A 21482-nucleotide genomic window follows, 5' to 3' on the forward strand; every position below is an offset into this window, starting at 1 on the left:
GCTTGATCGCAGGACCCTGAGATCATGACCTGAGCTGAAATCAAGAGTCAGACGCTTAAGCAACTAAGCCAGCCAGGTGTCCCCATAGGAGTCACTTTTATTTTTGATACCACTTGTGTGAAACAGAAGATAGATATAGCCATAGAGCTATAGGGTGTGTTCGTGTACCCTGTCTTTATTTCTTCCAAACATCCCAAACGAGTCAATTAAAAATATTGACAAAAAGGCGCAAGGTAATATATTTTTCATCTTTAGATTTGCCCTCCAGGATCCACCAAAAATACATGCCAAGCTGTATTCCCTAGAATAGCAGATCTCAAACCTTAACACAGAAGAACCCCTGGGAGCTTGTGCATACTGCAGATTTCCAGGCTGGGGCTGGGAACTGTCATTTCTAACAAGCTCTCTTGTACTTTCTAAGTCCACTGACATTTGATTGAAAGGCTGCACCATGGCTCTGCCAAGGACTGGGTGGGAATCTCTCCTGATGGTACCTATTCTACTTAACTCTCATTTAGAAGAAAAAGAGGGTGGAAAAAATGCATAAGAAATGGGTTGTGCTTTTTCCATTCAAAGCTGTGTCCAAATCTTATGCACATATGAGGGCTTCTTTTAGGCTTTAAAAGGCCGACCCCCAAAGTTTGCTGGTTGACCTGTTGTCCTGCAGTTACCCTGGGGTAGTGTAACCAGTTTGAGAAGCAGCCTGTGACTATTTCAATTTCAGTTGAAGTTCCTTATAAAACAGCCAATCTGGGAGGTCATTTGTCTCTGATCCAGAGGCAGTGGTTTGGTTATTCTGGGCTTACATTAAACTTGGAAGGGAACTGAAGCATCAGGTAAAAACAATCCACACCTACGCAGCATGAAAAAAAAAAAAAAATCACAGCTCTACACACCAGTGTGGACAGATCCCACAGAAGCAAGCATCCATTTACCTGAAGTTCAAGGACAGGCAACAATGACCTGCAAGGGGTTATTTTCAGAGGGTTATTGCCTGCTGGAGGGTTGGCACAAAGAGCCTTCTGGGGTGGGGGGGCGATGATCAGGAACTGTTCTAAGTCGTGATCTGGAACCCACATAGGGTGTACATACATACATACAATCATTGAGCTCGATGCTTAAGCTGCGTGCATTTTACTGTATGTATACTATGATACCTACTTTTTTTTATTTATTTTTTTAAGATTTTATTTATTTATTTGAGAGAGAATGAGAGAGAGCACATGAGAGGGGGGAGGGTCAGAGGGAGAAGCAGACTCCCTGCCGAGCAGGGAGCCCGATGCGGGACTCTATCCAGGGACTCCAGGATCATGACCTGAGCCGAAGGCAGTCGCTTAACCAACTGAGCCACCCAGGCGCCCTGTGATACCTACTTTTTAAAAAAAGATGATGGGTGGTGTAGTCAGTTAAGCATCTGACTCTTGGTTTCAGCTCAGGTCATGATCTCAGGGTTGTGGGATTGAACCCCATGTCAGGCTCTGCACTCTGCACACAGCTCAGAATCTGCTTGATAATCTCTCTCCCTTTCCTTCTGCACCTCCTGCTCGCACGCATGTGCTCTCTCATTCTCTTTCTCAAATAAATAAATAAATCTTAAGGAAAAAAAAGATGATGGGCAGTCCACCAGGGAAGAAAAAAATCTATAGCCATATCCATGTAGCGAGTTCAAATTGCCAAGCAAATGCAGACAGTTGGGCAAAAGGAAAATAAAAAATTGGAAACTATCATAAGATGAGCAGTTTCTTTTAACTCCGGTTGTAAACTGAACACTTAAAATAACGTGAGCCCCACCTTGCAGACAGGGTGCTCTCAAATGCCTCAGGACGTGCAATGTGGACTCACACACATACAGGAGTGATTATTTTGTGTTCTTCAAAATGCTGACAGCTCAGGAAGAGTCTAAAGGAGCAGTTTTACTGGCTTTCTCAAGAAAGGCAGTTGGTAAGAATGGGGAGGGAAACAAGAGTCAGGCTTTCCAGGATGAAGCTGGGGTTTTGTCCAAATCTGGGTGGCAGCACGGTCAAGGGCAGCAGGTCGATTCGGTCAGTGCTGTAGTTTACCAAGGTCAGGCGGTGGCAGGAGGCCTGGGGAACGTGGAAGGAGTACCGTACCTGAGGACTGTTCCAGAAACATTCCATGGAAGAGCCTCTCCCTTTTATTCCCCCCACCCACCAACATTTGGCTTTATTGTGCTTAAAAGTTTTCTGTGAGGGGTGCCTGGCTGGCTCAGTCTGTAGAGCATGCGGCTCTTGATCTCAGGTCGTGTTTTCAGCTCCGCATTGGGTGTAGAGCTTACTTAAAGTAAGTAAGTTTACTTAATAAAGTAAAAGAGATGTAAAAAGGTTTTCTGTGAACCTCTGGTGCTCTTTCCTTTTTGCTTGGGCCACGTCTCCCTGCATTAAGGTGCAACCCTGGTGAGTACCTCAGCCAGCAAAGTGGCTTCTGATTTTCTCGTTTCTTCCCATCCTTCCTTCTCATTCAGTGGTTTGTCTGACACAACTGGCGTTGTTTGGTGTTACGGAGATAGGACCTTGCTTTGTTGTGGAAACTGCTCTGTCAGGGCTGGGTGCTGTGGGCAAGGGGAGGCTGGAGGCCTGGAAGGAACACAGGAGGGCCCAGAAGCTGCTGGTTGTCTGGGTGCAGATAACGCCCCACTCACTGGCTGATGTAAGAGCTCTCCTGGGCTGAGCATCAGCGAATGTGGTCATGGGAGGCTTTTAATTCTTTGTTATAAAGGCAGAGCTAGGAGAAAGATGAATCACTTCTGTGCCCCCGCATCAGGCCCAATGTCTTTACACAGAACTGCAACTGGAATGTGGGTGGGAGGTAAAAACAGGGCACGCATGGTGACCCCCGGCACCTAGCCCTGGGTGGGGAGGTGCCTGGCTCATCCCTGGAAGGGTGAAGGCCCCAGCGCATCTCGGGCTGATGCCTCTCTTTCCAAGCACGCTAATCCTCAGACTGACATAGCAGGGCCTGGAATTTTCTCTCTACGGCTCCCTGCACAAAAATGTGCAAACAGATTAAGAAATAAAAGGCAAAAGCTACCTCAGGATTGATGACGATCCTGATGGTGAAAGATAAGTAGCACATTATTATTTCAGCTCCTGCTTCTAACAAAATTCAATTTTGGGAAGGGGGAGGCTTCTAAAAACCAGGAAAGAACAAGTAGGACAGAAATAGCTGTTTTCCTTGGAAGAGGAGCCCACTGAGGTCTGCCTCCCTTCCCCAGGGCTGACGGAAGACTTAGGAGTCTGCTGTCCCCCCACCCCCCAAGTTTGCCTGTTGGAGAAGAGGGTCTTCCCTACCCAGGAAGAAGCCTTCCTTCTCCTTCCTGCAGAAAAGCCATTGCCTCCGGGTGAGCTGGTGGGGGGGGGGGCAGGTGGGGGAGGTGCAGGGAGGGGGGTTGTGGTGAGGGACCCACTTGCTGAAGATGCTATCAGGCTGGGGAACAGATTTCCCAATTTTTCTTCCTGGGTGGTGATTGGCTGCTCAGAGGTCTTTGTTTTACTCCAATACCCTCTTTGCTCTGAAATGTCACAATGAATATTAACTCAAAAGTCATTTCTATGTGCCAAAGGAGTGAGCTCTCTGTCCCTGTCTCTCCCTCCTGCCCTGCTTCCTCCTCTCACTCACTGCAGGTGCTGGGAGGATTTCTAGGGAATCGCCAGTTCCTGGTCTCTCCTCCCTGCTCCCTCTCGGATACCTCTTCCATCACCAGATTACACAATTTCTGGTGCCTGTGGCCATTTCCCCCCTGAGGTCGTGTTTGTGCCCCGGCCCAATTAGTTCCAGCTTTCCTCATTCACTTTTATTTTTCCTATTTACACTATTTGAGTGTCTTCCTTAGTTAGCTGAAGGAAAGACAGCATGTTCTGCACTCCTAACCTTCCATTTCTGTGTCTCTGAACGTTTGAGGGAGGTAACACCACTGGAGAATTCCCCCCCAAACACTCCAGCCTGGAGGAACTTACATAGTTTTAAATCCTCCTCAGTACCTGAGAACCAAAGCAAAAGAACAATCACACTGGCATCATAGGGAAGGTGATCTGTATGTCTGGGAAAAATGCCAAGCTGAGAATAGGAGTAAATAAATGACATGCCCAAGAAGCAAGAGTCTTCTATAGAGTCTCTGTGAGTGAAATGGTCCCTATGTGGAAAGGAAGCCACCTTTGAAGGTTTGCTTTGTCCTTTGCTGTGACCCTGCTAGGGACCCTTAGGCCGCCTCACTCAAGGACAGTGCCAGGTGCCCCCCTTCCTTCAGCCACAGCATTGGGTTGGGTCCAGTGCGATCCGGGAGTGAAGTGTGAGCAGGGCCAGCGGGGGGAGCCAGGACACCCCAGTGAACCAAGGGCCTCCAGAGAGTCCCGTTCCAGGTCCAGAGCCTGGCGCGCAGGGGAACCCCACAAGGGGGCGGAGGGAAACCCAGGAGGCCCGCGGGAGGAGGCGCGGCCAGGGGCTGGGCGCGTGCAGCCCAGCACACTCGCGGCCTCTCCGCTCAGGGCAGAGGGTGGGGAGGGGGCTGAAGAGACCCTCGGTTTCTCCGAAGTTTCGGGCGATTCCTTCAACCCGGAGATCCGCCTCCCGGTGGCGTGCTCCCCAAGAGGGGGCCTTCTGCGCTAGCCCCCTCACCCCCGGCCGCGGGGCCGAAAGATCGTGGACCGGGCTCCCTCCCCAGCTCAGTCTCCTCCCCACGCGCCCCCTCTCCGCCGCGCCGGCCAGCGCGGGCTGCGTCCCCGGCACTGCCCCCCGCCCGCGCCCGAGCCCGAGCCCGAGCCGCCGCGCCGCCGCAGGCTGCGGGAGCTGCGCCGCTCGTGCTCCCGCCTCGCTCGTGCTCCCGCCTCGCTCGTGCTCCCGCCTCGGCCGTGCTCCCGACGCGCCCCGGCCCCGCTCGCCCCGGCTCCCCGCTCCCCGCGCGCGGACCATGGAGTGAGGGGGCGGGCGGCCCCGCGACGCGCTCCCGCAGCCGGCGAGGCCGGAGCCAGCCCGGGTGGCCTCGCCAGTCGGCGGAGTTGGCCAGCGGCGGGCCCTCCTCCCGCCGGTCCTTCCCCGCTCCTCCTCCTCGGCCGCCGCCGCCCCCGCCTCCCGGCCGCCCCCGCCGCCCCCGCCGCGCCGCCGCCCGAGGCCGAGCGCGGACGCCGAGCGTGGGAGCCATGGCGCGCGAGGAAGAGAGGGACCCCGAGCGCCGGGAGGCGGCGGCGCGGGCCAGTGGCGAGGAGGAGGAGGAGGGAGAAGAGGGACTGAGCGACAGCGACGACGAGGACGAAGACGACGAGCCCGGCAGCGGCGGGGAAGAGGAAGAGGAGGCGGCGGCGGCCGAGCGGGAGCGCAGCGAGGACGCGCGGCTGCAGCGCGCAGGGTTGCCTCCCGCCGCCGTCCCCGCCGCGGCCGCCCGCGACAGGAGCGGCCGCCGCCTGCCGGGGCCGCTGCCCTGCCGCCCGAGGATGCCGTCGCCCGACGACGAGGACCGCGAGCGTCGCCGGAGCCGCCGGAGGGACCTTCTGCTGAGCCAGCTCTGCTTCCTGGCCTTGGTGGCGCTGCTGCTCTGGTCGCTGTCGAGCATGCAAGAGCATAATGGTGAGTGCTCGCGGCTCGCCCCGAGTGGGCGCTGCGGCTCCGGGAGCTCGGGGCTCCCGGGCCGGGCTCGGGGCGAGCAGGCTGGCCGGTGGGAGGGGGTGCCGGGCACAAGGACTCCCCCTACCCCCTGGAGGGGCTTGGGAGGAGGGGGCCCTGGAGGCGAGGACCGCGCAGTGGAAACGCGGCCGGCACGTGTGGCCGCCCGGCTGGCCCCGGGAACACTTACCTGTGCCTCTTGGCTCTATCCTTCTTACCCACCGGCTGGAGGGACTGGTGGTAGAGGCGGCGGGGACTGTTACCCTAAAGAAGCTCCCCCCCCCCCGCCCCCAGGCCAGTAATAAAGTGGTGCTGATTAAGATTCGGTACCTGTGCAGGTAACCACCTGTACACCTTTGGCTTGTTGAGGGCACGAAGGGGGCTGGTTGACTGGTGAACACGTAATTCTCCCGTGTCCCCCACATAGAACAGGCGGTATGTACCAGGTACAGAGCTCCATACCCACTTTTCCAGAACAGGTGCCCGGAACTTCGGGTAGGAAAAAAAGTGTTGGCCATCTGGCTAGGGTTTAGGAATGTACTTGTTCTCTTTCACTGACCACTCACTGGGAAGGCTGATCCCTTTTGTGCACTTGCAATTCTGGAAGAAATGATTTAGATTGCCCTGCCCATCACGCTGTCGACTGCTCTCATGGTGCCCTGCAGTGGGTCCGCCCTTTACCCACAACTTTTGTCTTATCTTTGTCCTTGGCTTTTCTTGAGCTGAAATAGACCTTGTGGAGAAATGTGCTTAGAACAGTTGTCCACCGAAAACAGTTTGGACCCTGGGGGGCAGCTGTCTAAATAACTGACCGAGAGACTTGGAAGAATAACTGTTGTAAAAATGGTTTTATATCCTAGCCGTTCAAGTGGCACAGTTCGTGGGAAAACAGCCGTAAAAATGGTTGTGAGAAAAAACCGTTACAAATACATGCTTTGGTGTTAAGATAGATGTAGCTCTGATACGAGGCGTTAGGAAGTGCAGAATAAAAGCCTTTCGATAGTGATGGTAAAAGGGTGGCATCAATTAAAAAAGGGATCTCCCCCAAATTGGCTGGTCTCATGCTTCTGGGGTTAAAGCAGATGGTCGGGCTTGGTTCAGGTCTTAACAGACCTCTTGACAGACTTCCTCATATATGGTAATATGAGAAAGTCCGCCCGGGTCTTCAGTGGAGCCGTTGGGACTCCACAGCTCTCTCCCTTTCTCCTGAATCCCAGATTATCTGGTGATGGGGGCCGACATCGGGAAGGGGGCTGTGCTGGGGAGGGAAGCTGGACCTCTCTCGGAGGGCAGTGCCAGACCTGCCAAAAGCATCTACTGACTGATTCTCACGAGGAGGGTTTTCTTTCACCGCCCTTTAATCTACCGGATTTTTATGAGTGTAAAGACAGTCTGTACTTGATGCCACCTTTGGAAAGGACCATGTGAAGTCAATTACATGCCGGCCATTTTTCCTGCATGCTCAGGCTCTGTGAGTCCTAGAGTTTCCACCACTGTCAGGCTATAAAAGACATTTTTCTGGATGGAGAACGTGACCCATACAGTTAAGTCCATCAGTGGCAGGGGGCTGCCTGGGCCCTGGGAAAGCTGGGATGTTCAGGGAGAAAGGGGGTGGCAGACACTCTGCAAACTTGAAACCTGGTGACTCAAATGTCATTTTGAAATGGTTTTCCTAGCAGTGACATTTCTTTTCAGGTGCCACCAACTCTGGACTCAGTTCCATAGCACAACTCTTTTCCCTGTCCCTTCCCTTGATCTCTCTCCTCCCATATTCTTTCTGCCTCTCTCTCCCCTCCCATAAATGTAGGGCTTCAGAATACCCCTACCCCAGCAACTGGCGGTAATAGTGAAAAGCTAGCAGTGTGAAGGGGAATGCCATCCAGCCCCCAAATGGCATGCCAGTCCTAATTCTGTCCCTAGTCACCTTTTCTTCAAGTAGATACTTATAATTTCATTACATGACGCCTAGGTGATTCTCAGCAAGGCTCAGGTTTTTTGAGCTAATTTTTTTGAGCTAATTAATTAATGTGTGTGAATCTGCAAGTGATCATTTCGCTTGGGGGGTTGCCATTCAGCAAACTTAAGTATTTGAGTAGTCACTTTTACCCTGGAACTTGGGTGCTATTCTACTTAAGGGTCCTTTCAGTATGGATAAGAAGTTTGGAATTTAGCCTTGTTTTAAAGACACTGTGTCTGGGAGAGACTGAGTGCTTCGCTTAAGGTCACACAGCAGTTGAGGAGTAGAGGGCGGAACCAACCTGAGGTGGCCTGGCTCTTTGATCCCACCTCTGTTCCCTGGTATTCATGCCACCATCTGGGTGCAGCTTTGTAATATTTATATAACCACATGGGGGGTACCTTGCTAATGATCAAAGGGGGATATTTTTATTTATTCACCTTGAACGCCATGCAGTGATTAAATGTAACTTCCTAGAAGCCTGTTTTCTAACACATACTGATTTTTCTTTTTTTATAAAGAGGACAGTCCTTTCACCAAACCAAGATAGAGAGGTGTTGTAGTTGTGTTACACAGTGTTGTATAACATTTCTGGTCATATGGAATCTGAGCTCCCTTTCTGGACATCTGACTGAACTCCAATATAGAGTCCTTTCTGCTGAGAAGGGACGCAAGCATTATTAAAGGAAGGGTTAGTGCTGGAATCAAGACAAAGGTTAACCCTCATGGCAGCAAAAGCAGTAATAATAACTGGAACTTTGTGGGCTTTTAAGTGCCAGGCACTGTGCTAAAACAAGGACATTTTATGTGCATTGCCTTATTTAAGCTTGCACACGCTCTGCAGACGCTTGAGCCTTCAGCGGGAGAGGAAGCAAGAGGGCCTAGGTGCTCTGTTTAGTTGTTGCTGATAAAGATCTCATTTTCCATCGGTTTTCAAAGCCAATTGAAATAAGGTGTCAGATTTGCTAACGAGGGTTTTCTTTCTCTTTTTCTTGTTTTTGCAGTGAGAATGGATTACTTGTGTGTGTTTTGAGTGGTTTGAAAGTGTTTAATTTTTCTTTGAAGTAAGGAAACTGGTCCCCTTTTTTCCCAGAAGTTGTGTGAAAAAAGCCCAGAGGTTCTAACTCAGCAGTGATTATAGACATCCCCTCTAGAAAGTTCTTGGGTAGGTGAATAATGAATAAGGAAGAAATATACATATGTAATATATATAGTTCAAAGTATATATATATATATACACACACATATATATCTTGCTCAGTTACTATTGCTAATAACAAATTACCCCAAAATATAGTGGTGTAAAACTACCGTTTTATTTTTTTGCTCATGGATACTTTGGGTCAGGAATTTGGACAGGGTGTAGTAGGGATGGCTTGTCTCCACTCCATGTCTGGGGTCTCAGCTGGAAAGAGTGAAAGGCTGGGTGACTTGACAGCTGGGTCGGCAGTCATCTGGAGGCAACATCACTCCCATGTCTGGGGTCGATGCCTGCTGTTGGCTGGACCCTCAGCTGGGCTGTCAACCAGAACACCTGTGTGTGGCTTCTCCATATGGCTTCTCCATGTGCCTTAGTTTGAACTTCCTCATAGCACAGCAGCTGGGTTCCAAGAGGATAAAGTGGAAGTGCACAGCATTTTTTTGTCTGAGCCTCAAAAGTCACATGGTATGACTTCCACTGTTTTCTTTTGGCCAAGACAGTTACAGATGTCAACCCAAGTTCAAAAAGGGGGGACAGAGATACCACCACTTACTCAGTGGAGGAGCATCAGGGTATATCGTAAGGCGAGCAGATGGGCATGTGTGTTGGTGTGTAACATGGGCATGTGTGTTGTGGCTGTCTTTGGAAAACCAGGGGTCCAAGGGATAATAACTTACAGATCAGACACATTTCCCAAGGTGGTAAATGGTGAATAATACATGCATATTTGAAATACCTTCCAATCATGATAATGTGGCAGCGCATCTGAAGTCAGGTGTGGGGTCCACAGGTGGTATTTGGAAAGAGGGCCGTGTGGGTGTTTGAACTGCAAATTTCCGTTGCAGATCTGAGAGCACATCTTTAGCTTTGTGGCTTCCTCTTCCTCAGAGGACAAAGACCACAACCTCTCGATCCCTCCTGTGGCTGACAGGGATGCCTTGCTGGATTCTCCAGCTTTATCTTCCCTCCCTGCCTTCCCTTCCATGCTTCGCTACTTAGGCCTTTCTTCTGCTCCTGAAAAGGGTGACACTTCTTCTAGTCCCAGACCTGTCACACATGCTGTTCCACAGTCACCATCACAGCTAGTTCATCCTTCACCTCCAGGCCCAAGATCTTCCTGACCTGACTAGATCCCCTATTTTGCTCTTTGAACACCCTCAATTTTCCCTTCATAGCATTTATCACAATTGGCAATTATGTATTTATTTGGTTTTGGTTTGAGTAATCTGTCCTGTTCACCAGATTCTAAGCTCCAGGAGGTCAGGGACCCTGTGACCTTTGCTCACGTTTGTCATCTGTGTCACCCGCCCACAGTAGATGCTCAAAAGATGCTTGTTGAGTAAAGAAGCTGTTTTGATTTCCGAACTACAGGACCTGTGTTAAAAACTAGTTACCATGCCTCAGGAGCTCAGTTACTGGCATACATTGTAATCTCACAATTTAGAATTCTGCCCCCGTCCATCAAATTCAGTGTTGTTACCCATTTTTCATGGGCTAACACGGAGCTGCAGAATGTGAGTGCTTTGCCCAGTGTCACTTCATGAAGTGGCAGGATTTGAATGCAAGGCCACTTGCATCCAAGCAGGATGCCACTGCATTCCCTAGCCTCAGCTTAGGAGGACATGAATAGAAAATGGGAATCACGCTGCCTTTTTCAGTCGACTAGGGAGAGTAAAGGAGTAACAGAAGGTTGCTTTCATAGAAGCAGTATTTTAGAAACACATTGCTTTTCAACCTTTTCTATTTTATGCCTAAACATATATAGATGTGTCTCTCCTGGCTTTTCTTAGCTGCTCATCAACCCAGATTTTTCTCAAAGATTTCCTTTACTTGCAAGCCTTGAATCCTTGTGGGAAGATTTCTTTTCCTTTTTTTTTTTTTTTTAATACCCCAGAGGGTTGGCAAAGCCAAAAGAATTGCAAAACCAGCCATTTGCTGAGAATTCCAAGGCTTGGTGGAAGTTGGCTGATAGGACAGGATTTTGGCAACTCTCTTTTTCCTTAAGGAGACTCCTTTTCTTTGAGTAAGTTTTTTTTTTTTTTTTTTTTAAAGATTTTATTTATTCATTTGAGAGAGAGAATGAGATAGAGAGAGCATGAGAGGGGGGAGGGTCAGAGGGAGAAGCAGACTCCCTGCCGAGCAGGGAGCCCGATGCGGGACTCGATCCCGGGACTCCAGGATCATGACCTGAGCGGAAGGCAGTCGCTTAACCAACTGAGCCACCCAGGCGCCCCTCTTTGAGTAAGTTTTTTGGGGGGATGATAGTAAACAGACCCTTGTGTTGGGGAGACTGAGGTACGGAGAGTTCAGAAGGCATCCTTGAAGTCACATAGCAAATGTCTTGTACTGCCAAGAAGGTAATGCAAGTTTTTCTGCTCTTTTCCTGCCTTCAGTTTCTGTAGAGCTTTTTTGGCTTTTGTTTATCTTTGCGATGGTTTGAAACATGGTATTCTCCTATAGGGTTTGAGAATTAAGGATTCAGTGGAAGAAGGTTTTCTCTGAGTGAAGTGGTGGTGGGCACCATCCAGCCAGTTGTAATCATGGAGTCCTAAGTTCTTAGGCATGGATGGTGTCTTCCAGACTCTCTCCTGGAAGGTGCACTTGTCCTGTCCTTGTCCTCATCCCTGGGGGCAGTGATGCTGTTCATCACTGGGAGTCCTGGGAGCTTCACCATCCCTCGTTGGTTTTCCCACCCCTACCCCCACCTTTGTAAGTGGTCCCTTAGGAAACTGTCTTCAGTGGCACCCCTTGAATGAATTCCTGCCTGAACTCTATTGGTTTAAGACCCAGGGACTTCCGTTCATCACTCAGCTTTTTCCTAGTTGTTGGGGTGATAGCGGTGTCTCAGATGGATACCCAGAATATTGTCCTCATGGTGGCTTAGACTTTAGTGGGAGGAGAGATGTTGAACAACTAATTTTCAAGAATTACGAGAGAGACGAATGAGAAATATAGCATGGCTTGGAGGAGGTGTTGGTGGTAAGGAGAAGCTGGAACCTGGAAAATAAAAGGAATTAGGTTGGTAATGAATAGGGGGCAAAAAAGCTAATTTATAAAAAATGGGCAAAAGATATGAACAGGCAATTCACAAAGCAATTGCAAATGACCAGTAGACACCAGTAAAAATCCTCAGCCTTAATAGTAATTAGGGAAATCTAATTTTAAAGATTTATTTATTTATTTGAGGGTGAAGGGGGGACGAGAAAGAGAGAAAGAGTGTGGGGGGAGGGGCAGAGGGAGAGAATCTTCAAGCAGACTCCCTGCTGAGCATGGAGCCCAACACAGGGCTTGATCTCATGACCCTGATCATGACCTGAGCCAAAATCAAGAGTTGGACACTTAACCTGCTGAGCCACCCAGGTGCCCATCAGGGAATTCTAATTTTAAAAATGATGAAATACCATTTTTTAAGATCAGATTGGCAAAAATGAAAGCGTATGATAATGTCAGGTGTTGGCAGAGGTTCAGGAGAGACAGCTTCTCTCATTTACTGCAGGCGAGGATCTAAATTGGTTCCCCAAACACTGTGGGGAATTTTAAGGTGATAAGGTTTTAGGCACAGACCCCAAATGGAGCCTTGGCTAATTTTTAATGAGATGTGTAGAAAAGGGAGTGGTGGGATTAGAATGGCTGTGCCTAGGCATTTGAGCCTTGGATTGGAAACCCAACTTTCCTGGACCTGTCCGTGACTGTGAAGCATGTTGGTCATGACCCTTTGCACTCTAAAGACATTAGGTGGGAGTTCGAGTGAACAGGGGGAAAGGCCTTTGTCATATCTGGAGGTGTTCAAACCAATACAAGTTGCTTATTTGAATCATGAAATCTAGGCATTGTTCCTTGCTTGTCAATCACTCTTTATTTCCACGATAGCGAGAATAATTAATGTCTGCTCATCTGTGACCTAGTTGGTGGAATTTCACATTTGCAACTTGGTGTTTCTTTCTTCATTCCCCCGCTGCATTTCTGCACTGCTTGACCCCAGCAAAGGCCATTTTCACTTGTGTGACATACTGTGAATTTTGAACAAGGAAGTAACAAGCAGGTTTCTTGAATAGGACTTTGATGAAAGAACAAAGGGGGTGGGGGTGGGGTGTAGGCCACCAGGAGAAAGGGGGTGCCCCCAGTTGACATCAAGAAGTCAGTAGCCCCATTTTTAAGAAGGAACATGAGATAATAACTTTTTGGACATTTTGATTTTGATTACTGGTAGGACATCTAGGTGGAGTATAGCTGATCATTAAAAGTGGAGGTTATAAGCAGTTGTTACCGATAAAGACCTGAGAATAGTATGCATGAGGGTGAAAATTGTATCTTTGCTCAACTCCGTGGGTCTCAGTCTTCTCTGCACATTGTAATCACTGGAGAACTTTAAACTTTACTCCTGCCTCCCCAAAATTCTGATGTAATGTTTCGGGGGGTAGCCTGGGCATTGGGATTTTTTACAAGTGAGACAGATAGCCCCAATGTGCAGCCAAGACAGGGCACCACAGGCGCTGGGCTGAATTTTTCTGTCCTAAACACGAATGCTTTGTTTTTTAAGCCTTCACCACTAATTAAAGCTGGAACTTTCCTCCGGTTTCCTTCATCTTCTCTGCTATGTACACTGCCATTAGATATTCTATCCGGTTCTCTTTTTGAAGAAATCTTTCTCGGATTCTTCCGGCTTATTCCAGTCTGGACAGGTTGCCTGTTAAATCTGCTGCCCAGCTGTCCTCTTGAGATCTCCCTTCACCTTCTTCCTGCCTGTGGTTTCTTTCCCCCAGCTCTCCCTGTGTTGAAAGGACCCCATGTATGTTTCCTGTCTTTTTTGGTTTAGCCCTTCATTTGGGGTATACATTTCTGGGGATCACACACTCCAGGTGCTTTCTAAGACGGGGGGGTGTGGAAATAGCAAAAACAAAGGTTTGAGACATTGTAGGTTTGAAAATACATTAATTCTAGCCCCACCCTTTGAAGATTGGGAGTGGGTCGGGAACTCAGGCTGGAACACAATTTCCACACAGTTTTGGAGGCATTGCTCTTATAACTTGTAGGGTTGCCCCTGAGAAGTCTGATGCTGTTCCACTTTTAATTAATTCTTTGGTATGAAACCTGTTTTTTTTTTTTTTTTTCTTTCTCTCTCTCTAAAAGCATGTGTGCTCTTTGCTCCTAAGTTCAGGTCTTTCACAGTTAAATGTCTGATGTGGTCCTGTTTTCATGCATTTTCCTGGGCATTCACCTGGTTCTTTTAATCTGAAAGCTGACGTCCTTTGGATCTGGGAACTTGTGTGATTTCCTCCGTCCTAAGCTCTCTCTTCTCTCTGAATTGTCTGTTATTTGGGTGTTTGACTCCCGAGATTCATCTTCTGATTTTCTTGTCTCTTCTCTCCTACGTTTTTTCTCATCCTTTTGCTTTAATTTCCATAGGTTGCCTAACCATATCTTTTAGTTCTACTGAGCTTTTAATTTCTGCTGTCATATTTTTAGTTTCTAAGAGCTCTTTTTTTTACCCCCCTGTGAAAGTTATTTTTAGTAGCATCCTGTTCTGCTTCAATACAGTATCATCGCTTACATACCAACTTGGTTTCTCCAAGTTGCTGTTGTCTATTTATTTTATTTTTCATGTTATGTGCTTTCTTCGAAAGTCAAGTGATCCTTGGTGTCTCCTCATATTTACATGAGGCCATTGAAATGATGTGCAAGGAGAAGAGTCTATTGACTGTTTCTCTGTAAGGTGATCCAGCCAGGCCACATCGCTGGGGCAGTGCTCCCATGTCTCTAGTTCTGAATCTTTATCAGTGGGTGGTCAGATTTCTCAGAGAGGGGTCACCCCGTGTCCTGTCTGGAGGGAGATCCAATGGGAATCTAGTGGGAGAGGAAGTGGGGTTTAGGGGGTGTCATTCAGCGGAAACATTCTCCTAGGCTCAGTGAGTAGTCTTGAGGGTGGTTATGAGTATGACAGAGCTGCACAATTTAGTTTGATACAATGCAGGACCATCCTGAGTTATTTCAGGCTCCCTTCCTCCTGCCCTCCTCCCCCCTTTCCTGCCTTCCTCCTTTCTATCCCTTAACTCTTGTACACGCGAAACTGGTAAGAACTGTTGCCTCCTGGGAGGGCTTATGCTCAGGGATAAGGGAGAGGCATAATTTCCACCATCTTCTTAAATTTAACTGACCTTTTTATGGAGATAGTTGTAGATACACAGGCCATTGTAAGAAATAATGCAGAGAGACTCCTCGTACGTTTTCCCCAGTTTCCTTCAATGGTGCCATTTTACAAAAGTCTAATATAATATCATAACCAGAGTAGTGCGACTGATTCAAGCCACCAACCTAATTCAGATCTCCCGAGTTTCAGTTGTATTCAGGTACGCATGTGTGTGTGTTTAAGTGTATGTGTGTAGTGTGTGTACGTGTGTATGTATGTACGTGTAGTGTGTAGGTGTGCGGTATATGTGTACGTGCGTGCGTGCATGTATGTGTGTGCAGTGGGTACATGTATGGCATGCGTGGCATGTGTTTGTGTATGTACATATGTGTATGCATGCGTGTAGTATGTGTGTACGTGTGTGTATGTGTGTGTGTGTGTTCTGCACAGCTTTATCACCTGTGTCAGTTGCTGTAAGCACCACAGTCAGAGTGTCGGACAGATCCACTGTCACAAGGGTAACTTGTGTTGCCCTTTTCATAACCACACAGCCTATGTACCTTTTTATACAGGAGGAACAGGCAAGGTAAGTAACTCCTATCACCTCCAAGAATAAAGTTAAAGCATTATAACTTCTCCAGTGAAAGGCTGCTTGTAAGTTGAGGGTGGGGAGAGGAGCGTGAAGTCCATCGATGTTCATGAGCCTGGGCCATGGAGACCTCGCTCAGTGATTGTGTTCCCTCCTTCCAGGGATGGCAGCGTGCGCTAAGCGCCAGGTAAAGGCCCCACGGGGCTGGTGACCAGTTTCTCTGGTGGATCATGTTTTCTGTCATTTGCACAGCGTTTCTGAATGAATGCTCCGTGAAAAGTTTACTCAAGCTTCTTTTTCATTCAGGCAGGTTAGCCAAGCTTTCTGCAATACTATTTTCCTCATTATTTGTTTCCTAGGGTATTAGAGATGGAAATCTTGGGACTGTTGTCTCTTAACATCTGACTTTATGTTTGAGGAACCTGATGTGAAAGAGAATTACAATCAGGGTCCGGACCCTGGTTTTCTGATTCTTTGCTTAGTAAATAACCACCCCCCCACCCCAGAAAATGAAGGTTAGAAATATATTTAGTGCAGATGGACTCAGTGGAATTATTTCAAATTCGGAAATGTTTCTGGAGCGCTGGAATCTTGCTGTGAGTTATTTGGCATGCAGTGTAGTCACTAAATGGGGAAAATTAGGGAATTTCAGGGGGAGCTGCTGCTTGTAACAAAAGATTTGTTTTTTCAGAAATCCTGGCTCTTAGGACACACGTGGCTTGCTTCAGGAGAAAGTTAACATCCTTGGTTTACCTTCCACCTGGCTAGTCACCTCATACAGCCATGAGAATGATTGGTTATTTTGAAGATGAGTGCCCATGAATTTTTCTTATTGGGGTCTTTGAGTTGACAAGATTTCACCACTTTTCATACCTGGTGTTGCAATTCTGGTCTGTGATCTGAACACCACTTCCAAACAAAGCAAAGCTTCCTAGGACCTTAACACCCTAGGTTTTGAAAACCCGATGAAAATCCCCTTCTGAGTGGGATTTCACAGTGTGGTCATTTGAAATACCAGAGTTTGTTGGGGTGAGTGCAGAAAGAAAGCTCATTGCACCTATTTTCAATAAATCTGGACCTGAGGACAGGTCAATTGCAGTATTTTCCAGCATTGTGGTATGTTTCTTCCCTTAGATATTGTAAAATTGATGGAATAATATATAAAATGTCTTGGATACTATTTTTGAAACTAAAAATATTAATATACAAGAAAACTGACTGACAGGATGCAGAACAAAAATATCACTCCCTAGAAACTTTCTCATACTAACTCTTTGTAATTATACCCTTCCTCATCCCTAACCCCTGATCTGTTTGCTGTCATCATGATTTTGTCTTTGTCTTTTTTAAAGATTTTATTTATGTATTTGACAGAGAGAGACATAGTGAGAGAGGGAACACAAGCAGGGGGAGTGGAAGAGGGAGAAGCAGGCTTCCTGACGAGCAGGGATCCTGATGTGGGGCTCGATCCCAGGACCCTGGGATCATGACCTGAGCCGAAGGTGGACGCTTAACAACTGAGCCACCCAGGGGCCCCTGATTTTGTCTTTTTGAGAATGTCATACACATCGAATCCTATAGGTTGCAATCTTTTGACATTGGCTTCTTTCACTCAGACTCTCAGATTTGTCTACATTGTTGCATGTGTGGGTAATTCATTCCTTTTTATGGTTGAGTAGTATTCCTTTAAACAAGATGTACAACAGCTTGTTTATCCATTTGCCTATTGAAGAACATTTGGGTTGTTTTTAGTTTTGGTAATTATGAATAGAGCTGCTTATCAACATTCAAATCCAGGTATTTTTTTTTTTAATTTCTTTTTCTCACCTTATTATACTGGCTGAGACTTCTAGTTCAGTGTTGAGTTTGAGTGGACATGCTTGCTTTATCCCTGATTACTTAGGGAGAAAGCCTCAGTCCTTCATCCTTAAGTATGATGTTTGCTGTAGGACTTTCATAGATGTCCTTTATCAAGTTGAAAAAGTTCTCCTGCTTATAATTTGTTGAGAATTTTTACCAGGAATGGATATTGAAGTTTGTCAGGTGCTTTTCCTGCGTTAATTGATATGATCCTATGGTTTTTCTTCTTTAGACATTTAAAACGATGGATTGCATAGATTGATTTTCAAATACAGAATCAGCCTTGCATACCCTGGAGAAGCCCCACTTGATCATGGTGTTTTTTATTTTATTTTCCTGGATTTGAATTGGTCATATTTTATTGCAGACTTTTGCACCTGTGATCACCCAGGGTATTGGTCATAGTTTTCTTTTCTTGTACTATCTTTGTCTGGTTTTGCTGGCCCCATGAAATGAATTAGGAAGTATTCTCTTATCCTCTGTTTCCTGGAAGAGATTGTATAGAATTGGTAGATTCTGCTTTTTAACTTATTGTAAACATTTCTCCATGGCACCAAACTTCAAAAATAATTTTTAATGTCTTCCTAATAATAGTATTAAAAATCACAATATTTTTATTAGTATTTATAGCAAGTGATAATTTATTGAACACTTTGCATGCTTGAGGCACTGTTTAAGTGCTTTTACCTGTATTGACTCCTTTAATCACCATATCCAATGGAGTAGGTACCATTATGATCTCCATTTTACATGCAAAGAAAAATAAGACAAAGCATGTAAGTAACTTGCTTAAAGTTCCTATGTGGCCGGGTAGTAGTTGAATTCAGGCTGTCTGATTCCAGACCCCATGGTTTTAACTATTACATTCTATCCTCTGGTTATAAGTTATTTATTCAGGCCTCCGTTTGGGATATTTAGGTATTTTCTATGTCCTCACTGTGATGAATGTTCTAGTACCGAAGTCTTTGATAATTGATGATGATTCTTTTCGGCTGGATTCCTAGAAGTGTTATGTCAGTGTCAAAGTGCATGCCTATTGTAAAGGCTGATAACATTCTATGTAATTTTCCAGGAATTTGGACAAATTAGAAGTTCCAATAGCAGCGTTTGAGAGTGCTTAATTCAGTGTTCTCTGTCAGAATTGAATATTATGATTATTTTACATATTTTAAATTCAATTTGATTGCAGAGAGATGGTATCTCATTGCTTTACTTTGCATTTCTTCGTACTAGTGAAGCTGAATGTTTAAAAAATGTTTATTGGCCATTTATATTTCCTTGTGAGAAAAACTTATTCATGTCTGTTCTCCATGTTTTTCTAAGGGGATAACTGTTTTTCTTAATGACTTGTAAAGCTCTTTATATATTCTACATATTCGTCTTTTATCCTATATCAGAAGTTTTGCCTCCCCCACCCCCTTTTTTGTTGTACAGAAGATTTTCATTTTTATCTGGTCAAAACTGTATCTGTTTTCTCTTGTATTTTTTCATTGTTTTATTCGTAGACCCAGGATCTCAAGGGTGTGTTTATTCCACATAATCCTTTGTCTTTTTTCTCCTATTTGTATGGTTTAATTAAAAAAAAAAGAACACCTCTTTATTTCATTTGGAACTTACCTGAGCTAAGATGAAGATTTTACTTGAACAGATGAGCAGATTTAACAGTTAAATTGTTTATTGAATAATCTTTCCTTTACCCACACATTTATGGTATGACCTTTATTCCGTGCTTATTTTCTTATGTATCAGAGGCAGATGTTATGATGTCTGTTTTGTTCTATTTTCTCATTAATTAATTGTTTTAGGCCATTAGCATATTAATTATCTGATAGGGCAAGACTCCTCTCCTCTTGTTCTGGGAGAAAAAATCATTTGCCATTATCACTTGTTTATCCTTCCAGGTGAACTTTAGAATCTCTGTTGAATCTTGCTCAAATGCCTCTGGGTTTTGACAAATCCATAAATAATTTGTGGAGAAATGGCATTTTACAGCATTGATTCTTTTCATTCCTAGTGTGCTTCATTTGATCAAGGCTAAAAAACAAATCTGTCAAGATTCATAATTATTTCCCTATCTCTTTCTTACATGTATTTGTGTGAACTATTGTTATTATTTATTCTGACTGTTGTTTCATTCTTTATATATTCTCTTAAAATATTTAGTTTTTACAATTTTTTCTTAATTCTCTTCTTTATATTTTATTCTTAAGTTTTAAACTATGTAATAATAATAAACACAAATTGTTATACAAACCAATACCTTATATTTTCCAATAGTTTTCTTTTCTTTTTTTTATTTATTTTTTTATTCTTATGTTAATCCCCATACATTACATCATTGGTTTTAGATGAAGTGTTCCATGATTCATTGTTTGTGCATAACACCCAGTGCTCCATGCAGAATGTGCCCTCCTCAATACCCACCACCAGGCTAACCCATCCTCCCACCCAATAGTTTTCTATTAAAGGGAATTTTTATTTTTTTGATTTATTTTTTGATGATAAAAGTGCTCAAAAAGGAGGTTTATTTATTTTTTATTTTTTGTTAAATTTTTGTTTTAATTCTAGTAGGTTAACATACAGTGTGATATTAGTTTCAGGTGTACAATATAGTGATTTCACACTTCCATACAACACCTGGTGCTTATCACAAAAGATGCACTTGGAGGGAATTTTTATTTTTTTAATTAATTTTTTAGAGAGAGAGAGTGTGCACATGCAAGTGGGGGGGGCAGGGGGAGAGGAAGAGAGAGAATCTTAAGCAGCCTGCATGCCCAGTGTGGAGCCCAACACAGGGCTCGATCCCATGACCCCAAGATCATGACCTGAGCCGAGAGTTGGATGCTTAAAGGACTGAGTCACCCAGGCACCCCAGAGGGAATTTTTAGGTTCATGCTGTAGTTGGGTGGTTTTTTACTGTTGGCTCTTGGTTATGTTAGTTGCTTTTCATTATGCTATGGAAGTTTCCTTTTATTTCTCATTTTCTAAGAGTTTTTTTTCTTTTTTTTTTAATCAGCTATGGATGTCATACATGGTCAAATGCCTTATTAACATTTGTTGAAGTGTTTAGTATAATGTAACATAAATAAATATCCATGTGAAGCTGCTCTTGAGGTAAACCCCAGATAGCCATGCTATTTTTTTCCTTTCCTAGGATATTGGGTTTGATTTGTTCATACTCCTTTTGGATTTTTGCTGTTACATTCTCAGCAGATATTGACATACAGCTTCTCTGCCAGGTTTTGGTGTTAGTATTGCACTAACTTCACAAAACTAATCGATGATTTCCAAGTTTTCCTATGTTCCAGAATATTTTATGAAGCATGGGGATGGTCTATAACTTTAAAATTTGCAAGAACATTTATATAGTACTGCCTGGCCTTTACCTGGCCTGTAGCAATCTTCTTAAAAATAATTTTGGAGAAAGTCTTCAATTTCTGCCGCTGCTTACTTTTCCATGGAGCTAATTTGTTTTCTCAGAAATGTCCATTTCATTAAGACTTTTTAAAATGAACCAAATTATGCATTGCATTTTAAAATTTCAACTTGTTCTCTAATTGTGATTATGTAGCACTTTCTCATTACTAACTCATGTGTTTCTTTTTTCCTTGATCAAATCTGATTGTATTTGGTTTATTTTATTATTTTTGGAAGATACATCTCGTGTATCTTTATCAGTTTTGCTTTTCCCCCGTTTTCTGAATCAATTACATCTTTCATAGTTTTTTAAAAATCTTCTCTTAATTCCTTTGTTTTCTAATATCTCGAATGAAGTGCTTTATTTATATATTTTTATTCTTTCTTGCTAATGGTGCATTTGCCCTTGAGGGCAGCTTTAGACTCACCTTATAAATTTCAAAGTGTCAAGTAGTCATTACTATACTTTTCAAATAGTCTTGTCATTGTAGTTTTATTTTTCCTGCAGTTATTTAGGAGAGTGATTTCTAATTTCAGAGTTTATGTGCATATTTTTAAAATACCAATTTCTAATTGTCTTTCAGTTTATCTGGAGAATATGATCTTTGATTGTGGTTTTCATCTGCTTTGGTTGTTTTTTTTTGGAACACGAACTGTTTGCGATTGGATACTCATTTGTTTGTCTTTCATATCTATCATCTTCTCATTTCATGATTTC

General features: G+C 45.0%; 1 protein-coding gene across 1 annotated transcript in view; it reads left to right on the forward strand.

Annotated features, from left to right (window-relative positions):
- The first annotated feature begins 4915 nt into the window (after positions 1-4915).
- LOC145723652 (uncharacterized) overlaps positions 4916-21482 on the forward strand; it is a 60611-nt gene continuing 44044 nt past the window's right edge. The window contains exon 1 of the mRNA XM_081831985.1: positions 4916-5577. Within this exon, the coding sequence (XP_081688111.1) occupies positions 5154-5577 (424 nt within the window). The 5' untranslated portion in view covers positions 4916-5153. The remainder of the gene's footprint in view (positions 5578-21482) is intronic.

The sequence above is a fragment of the Leptonychotes weddellii genome, chromosome 10, assembly GCF_054177405.1.
Source record: "Leptonychotes weddellii isolate Sample4059 chromosome 10, ASM5417740v2, whole genome shotgun sequence".
Classification (NCBI taxonomy): Eukaryota; Metazoa; Chordata; class Mammalia; order Carnivora; family Phocidae; genus Leptonychotes; species Leptonychotes weddellii.